Source organism: Panthera onca, chromosome D2 (genome assembly GCF_046562875.1).
Source record: "Panthera onca isolate mPanOnc1 chromosome D2, mPanOnc1 haplotype 2, whole genome shotgun sequence".
Classification (NCBI taxonomy): domain Eukaryota; kingdom Metazoa; phylum Chordata; class Mammalia; order Carnivora; family Felidae; genus Panthera; species Panthera onca.
Window position 1 is genome coordinate 23,252,857 of NC_138349.1, and position 14,597 is coordinate 23,267,453.

At 42.1% G+C, this 14,597-nt stretch overlaps 1 protein-coding gene across 6 annotated transcripts in view; it reads left to right on the forward strand.

Moving 5' to 3' along the window:
- Positions 1–14,597, forward strand: part of SORCS1 (sortilin related VPS10 domain containing receptor 1) — a 502,203-nt gene that overhangs the window by 471,180 nt on the left and 16,426 nt on the right. For all 6 annotated transcript variants that reach the window (XM_078434807.2, XM_078434808.2, XM_078434810.2 and 3 more), the window contains exon 24: positions 9,621–9,720. In XM_078434807.2, coding sequence (XP_078290933.2) covers positions 9,621–9,720 — 100 coding nt within the window. The remainder of the gene's footprint in view (positions 1–9,620; positions 9,721–14,597) is intronic.

Below are 14,597 nucleotides of genomic sequence, written 5' to 3' on the forward strand. Positions count from 1 at the left end.
ATGACTTGTATACAAATCGTCAATCCTCTTTATCCCCACTATGTGAAATTAACCTGATTTGTGTTTGTAATAAATGAAGTAATATTAGCTCCAGATAATCTCTAGTGGTTCGTGAGGTCCATTTTTTTCCTCATGTCCACTATCTCCTGCAGTATTAGACTGGTGTGTGTGTGTGTGTGTGTGTGTTTCTTTTTCCTGCCCCCTTTGATCTTTGGCCTCTCCCTCTCTTCCTTTTAACTTCAAAAGATTCTTTAATCTGTGTTGTGAGGATTATTATTATTATGCTGTTGTTCTCCTTTCTCTACTTCCTCTTCTTCCTATTCTCCCTCTCCTTCCTCTTCCCCTTCCCCTTCCCCCTGCTCCCCTTCTTCGTCATCTGTTGAGATAAAATGATCAGTCTGGAGCTGGTTACCTCATTAGAGACTGCACGATTCTGGTTTCTCAGTTCTTTCTGGCAGAAAGATTAAAAATAGGATTCTTCTCAGGCTCTGAGTAAATACTGGCTTTGTCCCCTCGAGCACGTGGAGTTTTTCAGTTTGCTTAGAATGAGCCAATAATTGAAAGGAAACAAAAATAATACAAAAACAGGGAGGGGGACAAAACAGAAGAGACTCTTAAATATGGAGAACAAACAGAGGATTACTGGAGGGGGTGTGGGAGGGAGGATGGGCTAAACGGGTAAGGGGCTCAAGGAATCTACTCCTGAAATCATTGTTGCACTATATGCTAACTAATTTGGATGTAAATTTAAAAAAATAATAAATTAAATAAATAAATAATAAAAAGAATGAGCCCATAATCTAGTCCCATGATCTGTAGTCTGCCAGGCTGACTAGAGAATCTCCTATAACAGCCTTATAACAACAACCCCACATTACAGCCAGGCCCACCTCCCAGCACACACCCTCCTTTTGACCCTGCTTTCTCAGTTGGCAGAAGGCTCACCTCTGTAATTTCCTCCTTGTACAAGTAAGGAAGAACAAAGCTGTCCTGGAGAGCCCTGTTGAAGTCCATTTCCTAGAGAACTGCAATTGGAGAGCAGGTGGGGCGGGGTAGGGGGGTAGGGGGAGTCCATCAGATTTGCTTCTGACCCCGCTCAGCCCTGGCACTCAGTTTCCCATTATTTTCCACAAGTTATCATCTGCACTTGTGACTTGGTGGGAGCAAGAAACGGATTGCCTCTTCTGCCAGCACTGCTGAGAAGCTGGGCGGGAGGTACATCAGTGTCCACAGCCTTTAGGTAGAAACACGTACATTTGTTCCTCCTCTGGAAATCTTACCAGTTCTCCATGAAATCCAGATTCTAATGTTTTCAGGTATGGAAGAGAGTCCAGATTTAGAGCCAGCTAATTTCCTATCACATCATCTGTGCATCTCTCTTTCTCCCACTTTTCATTTTTTTTCCTAAAAGGATCCTATTTTCTCAATGAGAAATGTGGACAGAAGAGGGGTACGTTCTATGAAGCTTCTTTTGCTTGTTTATGAATGTATCTTGTTTTGACTCTTTTCTCTGGAGTTCTTGTTTTATTCTCTCTCTCGTCTGAGAGAGACATTCTGAGAGATGAGTGGTTGTCCCTGAGGCAGCCTGGTGTCACTGATGAACCATTGAATCAGAGGTCTCAAGGCAGCTGGCTTGTTTGAAAGCTGTGTGACTTAGCATTTGGCACACATTCTGGGGAAATTAGCCATTTTATTAGAACACATGGGAGTGGAAACATGTAAACCACGTTTCTAGTTTCAGCTCTGATACCCATTATTTTCATTATTTATAGATGAAGTAATTTAGGATAAGGAAAGTTAAGTAAGTTCCCCAAAGTCACACAATCTGTAATACCCATTTTGTAGGGTATTTGAGAGAACATTAAAGAAATGATACGCAGGGCGCCTGGGTGGCACAGTGAGTTGGGCGTCAGACTTGGTCTTGGCTCAGGTCACAATCTCACGGTTGGTCGGTGGGTTCGAGCCCCACGTCTGGGCTCTGAGCTGGCTGGCAGCACAGAGTCTGCCTGGGATTCTCTCTCTCTCTCTCCTTCTCTCTTTGCCCCTCCCCTGCTTGTGCTCTTTCTCTCTCAAAAGTAAATAAACTTAAAAAAAAAAAAAAGAAATGGTATGCAAAGTACTTGGCTTTATAATAAATGCTCATTAAGTGGTAGGTAAATGATGGATACATGTGTGGTCATCTTATGATAACAAGAGAATATATGGAAATGCAAAAGGAAAGTTTTGTTTTTTGTTTTTTGTTTTTTCTTTTTTTTTTTTTTTTTGAGAGAGGGACAGAAGCAGTGTGAGTGGGGGAGGGGCAGAGAAAGAAGGAGAGACAGAATCCCAAGCAGGCTCCACACTGCCAGTGCCGAGCCCGACGTGGGGCTTGAACTCACAAAATCCCGAGATCATGACCTGAGCCGAAACCAAGAGTCAGGCACTTAACCGACTTAGCCACCCACATGCCCCCAAAAGGAAAGTTTAAGCTTGTGAAAGAGACTATTGGGCTTGGTCAAGGGCATGTATTGAAGAAAGATGCTGGTGAGAGTGAGAAAAAGAGAAATGAATGAAATCACACAAAATCAAGAAGAGAAGGAGGACAGGCAGAGATAGAAAGCATGGACATGAGTAACTATGCAGGAGTAAGGAAGACCCATCAGAGTTTTCAAGTGGATTTGTATCAAGAATGGAATCAGACTAGCAGGCTAGCAATTGTCAGTCTGTTTAAGGAAACTACAAGTGTATCCAGCTTATCTAGGACTCAAAGCAAGCAAATATCAAACCCAGCACATGGGAAATCAGTGTCCTTATATTAGGGAATGTCCCCATCCTGATTTAAAAAGTCCAGTAACAAAATCAACACATAAAACTGAGCCTTGGCTCAAGATGCTGTGACATGGGCTGCCCTTAGAAACCTGTAGTTTTCAACCCTAAGAGGCTGCTTGGACGCTTCTCTCTGACTCAGTCCCTTTAAAATGAAGGAATTTGAGGTCCCAACACAGAGAAGTCAGCGACTTGCCTGAGGTGACACAGCTTCTGTTTCTACAAGGAACTCAAGCCCGCTGTCCCCCACTCGGCCCTGCTGCAGACGTGGATCAGATACCACTCTGCTCCATCGGCCTGCAAATACCGAGGCTGTTGCACCAAATGAATGAGAAGTGTTCTGTTTTGTTTTGAGTCTGGGGATCTGTTTTCTTTTTATTTCTGATTGCGACTGACAGATAACCAGTTTAAACCAGTTTAAGGAAAAACAGTGACATTATGAGCTTATTTAACTGGAAGGTCCAAGGATACAGTGCCCACATGGATGAATTCAGAGCCACTCAAAAATGTCACCAAACACGCTCCTCCTTCCCTCTTTTCCCCATCTCTTTGCTACCATATGAGAACGAAGCCAATGGGCAGGCCTGAGAACCCGCCTGAGAACGAAGCCAACGGGCAGGAAGGCAAGGGTGGCCACAGGAATCTCCAGCCTCTATTCAGCTGGCCGGTCAGCCCCATTCAGGAAGCACTGCCTCTCACCCAGTAGCGCCACAGGAGTCTGCACTGGCTTAGCCTGGGTGAAGTAGGCATCTCTTACAAGTCCCTATAGTCGGACAGACAGAGTGCTGCCTCTGACAACTCAGAGGTTTGATATGTTGCCTGGATCAGGGGTTCGGAAAGCCTCTCCAGAATCAACTGGACAGATATGGGGAAGGACATGGTTCCTCAAAGAAAAATAGGGAGAGAGAAGTAACACCAGGCAGACACATGCAAGTGACTCCCTTTGTAATAAATTCCACAGAAATTTAAAATGAATGCAAAGCAGATCCAAATAACAAGAAGGAACGCCCGCCCCTCCCCACTGCACCCTGAAGTCTGCACTCAAATCCCAGATGGAACTTGGGAAGGGCTGACCTTACCCCTCTCTTAATGCTCCAGCTGCTTTCTTGTAAATATACAGCACAGATCTCCCAGCAGGGGAAGAAGTGGGACCCTGGCCAGATGGACCCAGAAGATTGTAAGGGTGAGACCCCAGCAAAGGGCTCTTGGCTCTCCTCCCTTGGCTTCCCCGGGGGAATGGCGATGCTGGCTCAGATCAAGCTATCTTGTCTGTGAAATAAATTGAAAATTCCTCACAGTGAGAAGTACTTGACCTTGTTATCAGGATAACGTGGGCAGGGTTAATCAAGTGACCTCTGTCTGGGAGGTTCTACCAGTCTTTATTTCAGATCTCTGGGGAGTAAGAAAAGGCTCACTTGCCCTTAGCTGGCCTCATCAGGGATAACACATCCTGCTTCCTCAGCTTCTCAGGTATGGAGCAACCTTCCCTCGGCCCCCCACCCTGTACTCCCTTGCTTCTGAGTCCTTGGAAGCGAACTGATTTGTATCTGGCTCTCCTGGAAGGAGGAAAGACCATCATGTTCTGCCAAGGTTGTTTGTGATGCTGTGCTGGGGAGATAGGGAGCCTACATGTTGTCTTGCAGAATCTTAAAGGGCATGAAAACATTTAGAAGAAACAAAACGATTATGGAAAAAAATGTCAACCATCAACAATGAATTTTCTCCTTAACTGTCTCTCTTACCATATACCTTTGACAGATGCAGAATCCACCATCTAGGGGTACCTGTGGCTCAGTTGGTTAAGCGTCTGACTTCAGCTCAGGTCATGATCTCACAGTTGGTGGGTTTGGGCCCTGCATCAGGCTCTCGGCTGACGGCCGGGAACCTGGAGCCTGCTTCAGATTCCTTGTCTCCCTCTCTCTCTGCCCCTCCCCCATTTGCACTCCATCTCTCTCTGTCTCTCAAAAATGAATAAGTGTTAAAAAAAAAAGAAATTCAAAATCCAGAGAAAGGAAAGGTGTCTCTGGAAATGGAACAGTCTACTAGCAGCATTTTAAGGAATTAAAGATTCATTATGAAATATAATTGATAATCTCAGACTATTACCTGCATAATCTGCCCTGTCCAGATTTTTTTAACATGGGGAGTTGAATTATAGAGATACTCTGGAGTTTACGAAGAAGAGCATTAAGGCAGGAAACTCTAATTGAAAGTTGATTAGGTAAGAGTTGGACCAGAAGGAATATGGCAAAGGGAGACAGAAACTTAGAGCTGGTGATGGGGAATACAAGGGAAGGAAATATGTATAACCAATGTTTCTTCATTATATCACGCAGGAAACTTCTCAGGCACTTTAATCAAGCTGATTCTTTTGGGCTAAGAAGGAAGGGAATGGAGTATGCTGGTGTTAGATAGAATTAGTGTTTGGTTCCATTGCCCTCTCCATGATATAACCCAAAAATTATGCTGGGTGAAGCGGGAAAGGTCTCCCTCTTTGTTGAGGGATCCCTCAAAGAGATCCTTCTTTGTTGACTCCAAAAAGATGATTTTGCAACTGCTATTTGAAAGGACCTTAATAATGTAACAGGATCAGGAGTGATCTACTTGGGTCAGCTCCAAGGTCAATACAGGCAAGTATCACTGAACAGGGCACCAGAATGCTGTCTACGTTCAGTAGACTTTGCATTCCTCCTGCCAACTTCAGAGATAAACATTAATCTTTTGGCCCAGTGTAGCTTTATCATTGATACATCTGCCAACGACCATTTTGCGTCTGTAGTTTGACCTTGTACCATTTCTTTGGCTTATAAATTTCATAGATTTACCAACTTCTCTGTCCTTAAATTTCCCTTTTTTCATGTTTCAGTGTTTGACACTTCCATTACAACCTGAGAGTGTGTTTTCCCCTATTGGTTTCATTTAAAATTGTTTGTATGTTAAATGTGTTCTTTGTGTGGTAACCGTCACTGCTGTAGACTGAATATGTCCAGCTCAGGGCACTTGGGTGGCTCAGTCGGTTAAAGTATCTGATTCTTGATTTCAGCTCAGGTCATGATCTCATGGTTTGTGGGATCAAGCCTGGCGTCATGCTCTGTGTCGACAGCGCGGAGCCTGCTTGCAGGTCACTCTTTCCCTCTCTCTCTCTCCGCCCCGCCCTCACTCTCTCCAAAATAAATAAATCAACATTAAAAAACATATTTCTAGTTCCCTGCCTTCTGGATACATGATAGGGTTGTACCTTGGAGTCTCTTCTGTGGGCAGAACCGTGTGACTCATTCTGGCCAATGCGCTGGGAGCAGAAATGATTTGTGTCACATCCAAGCTGAAGTATTCAAATGCCAGTTGTAGACCCTTGAGGGCTCTTTTCCCTCCTGTAGTGCTGTGGATAGAAGCATCCGCCAGGCTGTGTCCCTATGTAACCATCATGAGCACCACTGCCTACCTGCAAGGGGTAGGAAATGTAAGCCAGAAATATGCCTTCATTGTTTGAAGCCTTTGAGATTCGAACACTGTTCCCTCTGCCTAACCTAGCCTATTCTGATTGCTATACTTAATGTTATATGTTGTGAAGAAGATAAGGAAGAGAATTGGCATTTTCTCTGTAGCAGGTCCCTCCCACTATGCTCTTCTGATGGCAGCTTTCCCAGCATTTTTATCGCGTCCCCACTGTGTTTTTAGCTGGTACTTCAAGTGAAACTTGAATCACACGCGTAGTCCGCCACGAGGCGGATACCAAGAATAATATGTTGTTTCTTTGATCGTGATTATTTAGCTGAGGGAGAATAGAAAATGGACTGTGTAGGAGAGCAGCAGGAGAGGGATCACAGCACAAAGGATACATGAAATTTGTTAAGACAACACACTTTGGACAGTAAGAGAAAAATAAATATATGGAACTGGCTTCAGCAGGTTCAGTGTCCCAGCAGCCACACATTATTCCACTTAGTTTGTATCATGCCAGGTTTTGTGTTTCTCATTCAGGCTGCTGCCACTATGGATTCCCTATGGATATGCCAATCCCTATGGATTCCAGTTTATTCCACTCCTTTTGTAGCCGAAGTCTCTTCCAAACGTTACAAATTGTATTAACTGGTGAACAGGATGTGGCAGACCAGAGGAGAGGGTTGGCAATTGCCTGTCCGCGCAGCTTACACTGGTCAGCTGACATGGGACTGCTGTCACAAGCCGTGCACCTCACAGATGAATAAGAGATGGCAGCATAATTACTGAAATGCTACGGTTTGGTTTGTTTTGTTTTGTTTTAATTTCCTACACCTGATCAGCCAGACCTCTTTCCAGGTATCTTTTGCTCTCTCTTTTTGTCACCTGGTTCGAGGAAAACATTTTTAATGAAAATGCCCCAGGATTAGGAGTCAAACAAAACCAAAGTCAGGTGTCAACTCTTCAACTGTTAACTGGGTAAACTTAGGTATGTCCGGTGAGATCCATGGTCCTTTCCGTGGAGACACCAGCAGGCTGTGTTAGAAAGATAGTAACAAATATACGACTCTGCCACTATAAAGTGTTCCATGCATATGAATTGTATGGTATATTATGTATCTGTGTATTATATAAATAAAAAGTATTTAAGTTAGGATCTGATGAAAAATATAGGGTAAATAATGGTGCAAGCGGCATGAAAAAATTTTAAATATTGTCCAAATCTGTCAACAGTTTCATACTAATTTATTTGAATAGAGAATTGCATGGTTATGATTGAGATTATTCTTGTGTGCAATGTACATTTCATTTAGTTTTGTTTCTGTGTATAATTTCTTTCCCACAGATATGTGTTCTTTATTGCATGTCCTTTGATGCAAGTTAACTACATGAGACTTACTTTCTGCTACCAGATTATTTTGGCATAGCCTGCTTAATTTTGTAAATGATACAGATAAATCCAATGAAGTAATGTTATAAACCAAAACAAATCGTGGAAGTTAATTATCTCACAAGGAACTCTCCTGGAGATTATAAATTAGAAATTTGTTGTTCTGATGAACTCTATTTTCTGGTTTAGTTATTTGCATCTCTCACTTGAGGAAAAAACATCTTCGGGAATAAGAAATAAATATCACTTCAACTGGTTGAAAGAGGGAAGTCTTTCTCTTGCAAATAAATGTTTCCCTTTTGGCCACAAGATGGACTCTGCAAAATAAGGCAGCTCTTCAATTACTTCTGACAAGTCTTTCCTATTTGAGTTAAAATAATTTACTACAAATGTAAAAAAAAAAAAAAAAAAAAAATATATATATATATATATATATACACACACACATATATACACATATATGCATATGTATATAAACACATATATTTCACACATATTTATACACATTTCTCTCTGTGTCTGTGTGTATCTGTTTCATAACCAAAACTTTTCTGATTGACCTCTACTAAAAATCCTCTGTCAAAGTCCCATAACAACCTTACCAATTGAATTATAAGATACGATAGGAACCTATACATTGCAACACTTTAGAGATCACAGAGGAAAAACATCTTATATAGTCTGTGTTAAAAATCTGTTCCTATAAACCTGGAGCATTCTGGAAGATCCTGCGTGTCCAGGAAAAAGACTAGACTAACATAGAGGATAAAGTTGTTTTCACCATAATTGTATCACAGGCTTGTTTTTCTGCATGGTTTGCCAAATGAAAGCATTTGAGACTTTCCAAATGCTGAGCTTGCACTGGATCCCAGGTGTTGAACTGCGGGTCACTGACAGTCCTCCCAAGTTCCCGTTGTTAAGCAAAGAAGTTCATGTGCAGGGCAGTTCAGTTCCATTACCCATCAGGGGCTTCTGCCAGGAACTCTCTGCTTCAAAACAAAGCCATCAGCCCCTGCTTAATTGATAAAAGGATCAATCAAAGGTGTCATTTTGGCAAATTGGTGGACTACATAAAACTCAACAAATATAAAAGGGAAAAAAATGGTGGGTCAGAAAGCATCTAATTGGACTTAAATAGCGTACTAAATAAAATATTAAATTGATGATTAGAATATTAAAAGTAAGGCAAGGGGTCCAGATAAAAATAACAGGGGTGTGGTTTTCCCTAGTATCTTTTCAGAAATTGTTCAAAAGAAGAAGAAAATTGAGCTGGGTTTTCTACTTTGAACAAGTGAACAGTGCTGCCTTGTCTATAAAACTGTCCTTATGCTATTCCTACTGAAACATGGTCCTTTGCCTCTTTTTAGGGTTAAATATTTTGTGGTCCAGAATTCCATAGGTCTGCCCAGTACACCTGTGTCAGCCTGGGGAGTTGTTTAGCTGATGTCCATAGGCATGAAACAAGGATCAGCCAATGCATTACCTAGATTGTGCTTTTTATTATTTAAGCAGAACTATATTTACCATTCAATACATATTCATAAAGTATCTATTCTGTGAAAGCCACAGTATACAGTTGGGGGAAGGAGAAGGGAGCACAGATGAGATGGAGTCTACTATCAAAAGTAAAATAAATGAATACAAACCTCACCAGAATACATAAATTGTACAAAATCACTTCTCTTAAGTTTTTATATATAACAAATGCTCTTTCAAAAAACTGGGCATGGCTTTTTCTAGGATGATATAGGATAATGTTTTAAGAACAAATTTTTATATTTACTATTTGTCCTATTTTGTTGGATGTAAATTCCGGTCATGCTTAAAACACCATTATGTCTGCATATTCTGGAATAAAAATTCAAAATCATACGAGACTCATTTATATAACTCATGGGATGCCTTGGTAACTACAGTAAATATCTCTCAACATGTAGTTGATATGACAGTTTTGGTGGACTCATTATGACACTTCTTCTTTCAGATATCAGAACTGCTGATCCACAAGCTCAATCAAAACTCGGTGCACTTTGAGCTGAAGCCTGGGGTCCAAATCCTTGTCCATGCGTCTCACTTAACAGCAGGTCAGTTTACAGGTCCCTAGCTTCGGGCTAGTGGCTCTAGCAAAGGGGGATCCCAGTCTGTCTTTTCATCTTAGCAAGACGAGGTGGTACCACTGCTAACGAGAAACAGGGCATCAGTCTTTGGAGGTTTCCTTGCCTGGCATTTGTACCCTAATGAGGACCTGTAAGAGTAAGGTGACTTTTGTACTTAGGCACCAGCAAAACTGTCAGGGAATCACCTGGATACACACTCCTCAAATGATGACACGCTCCATCTCAGCAGGAGTCTCAAAAATAGAGTTAACCTTACAAATAACCTTTTTTCTGATCTTGTTGCAAAACTTTATTTTCAGTTATTTACGTTATCAAGAGTTTTCTTTCTTTCAGTTTTGGGATAGTGAGTAGAAATAACCAGGACTTAAGAGCTGTACAGGGCCATAGCCAAGAGCAACCCTAAGTTGGTCATGCATGATCTCAGTATCCTTGAGCTTCTGTCTATTCACCTGCAAAAGGTGGTTGGGAGATCCTCCTCCTAAGGCTGTATAGAAATCTCAGTGATAATTCAGGTAATTCCAAGTGTATATAGATACATATTTTTGTGTTACATTAATAATAAATTAATATTTACTGAGTATGTATTTTTACAGAGTATAGTTCTGGCACACGATGGAATACAAAGGCCAATAGGAAATGGTCTTTGTCCTCAAAAAACATATAATCTGATTGTGGTGTGGCAAAATTTGGTGGCAGCAATGGTGATGGTGCCATGGGGTTGGGAAATGGGCAGTAACGGGGTATCTCAATGAGTAAAATGCGTAAATGCTTAGAGACTTGGTGTACTTAAGCACTAGATTTTGCAAATTTGCAGCCAGATCATAGGTTGCAATCTGGGCTCCCTCACTTCCTTGCCATATAGACCTTGAGAAGAGACTTAACATCTCTGAGGCTTAGAGGTGGCACTCTTACCTGTGTCCATGGGATTGTGTGAGGATTAAGTTAATTCGGGTAATGTACTTAGAGTAGTGCCTGGCACTAATAATAGTAAGCCATTGTTTCTCTTTCTATTTTTTTATTGTTAACAATCAAAGTTGTATAGGAAATGTAAAACAGAAAGAAATTGTGTGTAGTCAGAATGATACAGGAAGGCTTCATGGAGAAAGTAGTCTTTGGGAAGAACCTCGATGGATAGAAAGGATTGACCTCCAGAGATCATTTCAAGCACCAAAGCCCCAAGGAAGGATCATGAAAGTCTCCAGGGTTTGGGAGATGCTGAATAAGTGGGGACAAAAAACAGCAACTTCCACCTCCCTTCTCTGGTTGTCTGGAGATTCTGGAGGTGTGCCTAGGTCTAGAGGAAGGCCAATGAGGTTGGCCACTGGCCTGTTTTCTCCTTGGATTCTATTTTTTGTATTCTTTATTAGGGTTTCATGAACTATTTTATTTAGAAAAAAAAAAATCCCACTGCCTTAAAAAATACTTAAAAGTCACTGTTGTGAGGATGAGATATGGAAGTAGAGTATGGAAATATGCCAGGCTGCCATTTGTACTTACTTTGGTGGGCTCTGGGAAGCCATCAAGGTGATTGAATGGAGACATAACTGAGTCAGAGTATCACTTCAGATGACCCTTCAGAGCAAGGAGGATTGGGGAGGGCTGATTTTCTATTCTCCAGCTTGTCATCCTAATTCATCCATTGAACAGGCATGTACCGAGTACCTTTCTACTCTGATCCAAGCAATGTCCTCAGCATAGGACAGAGTCTGTGCCTTCATGAAGCTTCCATCACTGGGGAAAGCCACACAAGGAACAAATTAACAAATGCCCCTTTTTGAGTTGTGTTGCTATGAAAATGCCATGAAGAAAATGAGAAAGTGTGAGAACATCGAGAACAATTAAATAACACCTGTGAGAGCAACTGTTAAGCCTCAGGCAGGAAAGAAAGCTGCCAATTTAGCTCAGGGCATTTGATAATCTAGATGAGCTGTTTCCTCCCAAAAGGTCGACCTTTGGTCTTTGGTGAATGGTGGTGACACAGGGCAGTTACACATGGCTGGTTGTACTTGAAAACAAAGTACAAGGACATCAGTTGCACTCATTCCCATGTGGCATCATAGCCACGCCATTGACACATTTTTCAAATGACTGGAATGTAACAACTTCAAATTGTTTTCAATAGATTTACCAATTGGGGCACCTGGGTGACTCAGTCAGTTAAGCTACTGACTGGAGCTCAGGTCATGATCTCATGATTCTCGAGTTCAAGCCCCTCATGGAGCTCTGTGCTGACAGCTCAGAGCCTGGAGCCTGCTTCAGATTCTGTGTCTCCTTCTCTCTCTGCCCCTCCCCCATTTGTGCGCTCGCTCTCTCTCTCTCTCTCTCTCTCTCTCTCTCTCTCTCAAAATGCATAAACATTATTTTTTTAATAAAAATAAATAGATTAACCAATCAATCCAATTAGACAGTCCAGCTTGTTTAGGTGGCAGACTGAACCTTACCATCCTCTCCTATGACAGCTAGAGTTCCTTGTTCCCTTTTGGTTTAGAGGTTAAAGACAACTGAGCCATACTCCACACTGAACTCTGGGTTTGAAGGGATGTGGCCAACTAGTCCATCCCCCATAGTGCAAAATTTGCTTTACAGCTACTCAGATTCTAAACGAACACTATCTTCAAGCAACATATTTTTCTGTGGAGTAGCTTCATTTATTAGAAAAAAACCTCCCTTACTGTTTACCTGGGACCTCTGTTGGTAAGGGGACTGTCCTCGGTTAAATGAGGCAGAGAACTAACCCCACTCCTTCAGCTCTGGAGGCCACCTGCATTTTCCACCTTTGCTTCCTCCCATGCTTCTACTCTAGCAGTTACTTTATGTGCCTGACTTTTATTTAACTGATTATCACATCACACTCCAGAGATGGTTCAGAATATTTTGCTAAATTCGAAATCTTATTTTAAATGTTACCTGAGGAGGCTTTCCTGTAATGACAACTGGTAGAGCTGGGATCAGGCTGAAAAATAGGGATCAAAGAAATGGGCAATTAGCTGAAACTGGTTTGGCCACAGCTTGGCCAAGGGAAACCTATATAGCAAAGGCATCCAAAAGCATCCATGTGGGATTCATAGTTGCAGATAGGAAAGAAAGTCCATTCCTGATAACCATGAGGGTTAATTACACTAGTGTAAGTTCCAGCAGGCAAGGAATAATGCAAAGTTGGGAGGATCTGGAAAATTTATCCAATTAATGTCTATAGTTCGTTCCACCACTGGGAATTTGGGGGGCGGATCCCTGGAAAGAAGTGGTGGCAAAAGGAAGGTATGTTACCGGTGCTCAGGTAAGCGCACTGACATTTGAAGAAGAACTTCCTGCAATATAGATCTATATGATGCAAGATTACTAAGAGAATAAAATAAAAATGAAGTTCGGGGCACCTGGGTGGCTCGGTCGGTTGAGCGTCCGACTTCGGCTCAGGTCATGATCTCACGGTCCATGGGTTCGAGCCCCGCGTCGGGCTCTGTGCTGACAGCTCAGAGCCTGGAGCCTGTTTCAGATTCTGTGTCTCCCTCTCTCGCTGCCCCTCCCTTGTTCATGCTCTGTCTCTCTCTGTCTCAAAAATAAATAAACGTTAAAAAAAATTAAAAAAAAAAAAAGAAAAATGTAGTTCGAGGCAAAACCCCAATATTAGACTAGGTAGTTGGAAGAGAGTGAAGAAGTCTTTGACTTCCAACCACTGTGGCTTATTCAGGGTTCTTCTCTGTTAGATTGGAGAGTAGGGCCTTTTGACAGGATGACTTCCAGACACTGATCAAGTGGCATTATTGATCAATTATGACTGGCCCAGTGACTGGAGTAGATGTAGACTTCTATGTAGATAATCAGCTCCAGTTTGAAGAGTAAAGGAAGAGGATGTCAAGGGCTGATGGAATAACGGAGTTGGAGACTTGCTGTGTTGAGTGTGGCCATGTTCCCCATCACTGCATTAGAACTGGTGCAACATCACTCTTGGCCTCACTTTGACTGCAAAAGACAAGATTTAGGTTAAGGTGTGCTCTCTTTAATGACTGTGACGAGGAAGTGAAACGTGTGACGGATCAGTTTCCCATTGGAGATTGCTCCTAAATTAGCCCTGGCCATTCGATGTTGTAAACTGTTCGAGCAGAGTAGCAGATTGTGTCTGCCGAGACTTTCTTTAAGTTGAAATTAGCACACTCCTGTTTGGGTGGCTAGGAAGAGAAGGCCGAAGGTCCCTGGGGGAAAGAGGAAAACTGTGAGGAAGAGTATTTGAGGCAGAATGTCTACCTCACTCCCTTTCCCTGCCGTTCATCCCCCCTGCAGGCAGGAGGAAATAAAAATTGAAAAAGACGAAAAAAGAAAAAGGAAAAAGGACCACTGTTTGCAACATTTCATGTCTCCTAAGCAGGATTGCTAATACCTTCCTAGGGACCATTCCAGCACACTGCTGCATTCCATTAATTGCCCAGCAGATGTTCAGCAGGCTTCTTTTAAAAATGTTTGAGCCAGAGTATGTTGCTGGTGAGAGAGGCAGTGCATAATTTGGTTTGTCTCCGAGGAAAAAGAACTGTCTCCTTTCAGGAATTTACTGGCCTTATTTTGTTTTTCAAATTCAGTTCCCTGTTTGCTTTTATGGGAACACAAGGTAAGCACTTCTAGGTCTGGATGTCATTAGAGACTGGATTTAAGCTGTTTCCCCCTACATGTTCTACCTGGGAATTCATTAGCTTTGGTATCTACACTGAGCTAAACTTTGAACACCGTCCGTGTTTTGTTCTTAGCCACTCCTGTGCTTCTCCGTTTCTTTTCACTTCCTCTTGAGAGCTCAGCCACTCATGACAGCTAGGTTTCTGAAATTCTGTTTGTGGAAAAAGGGATTTGAAATTGCA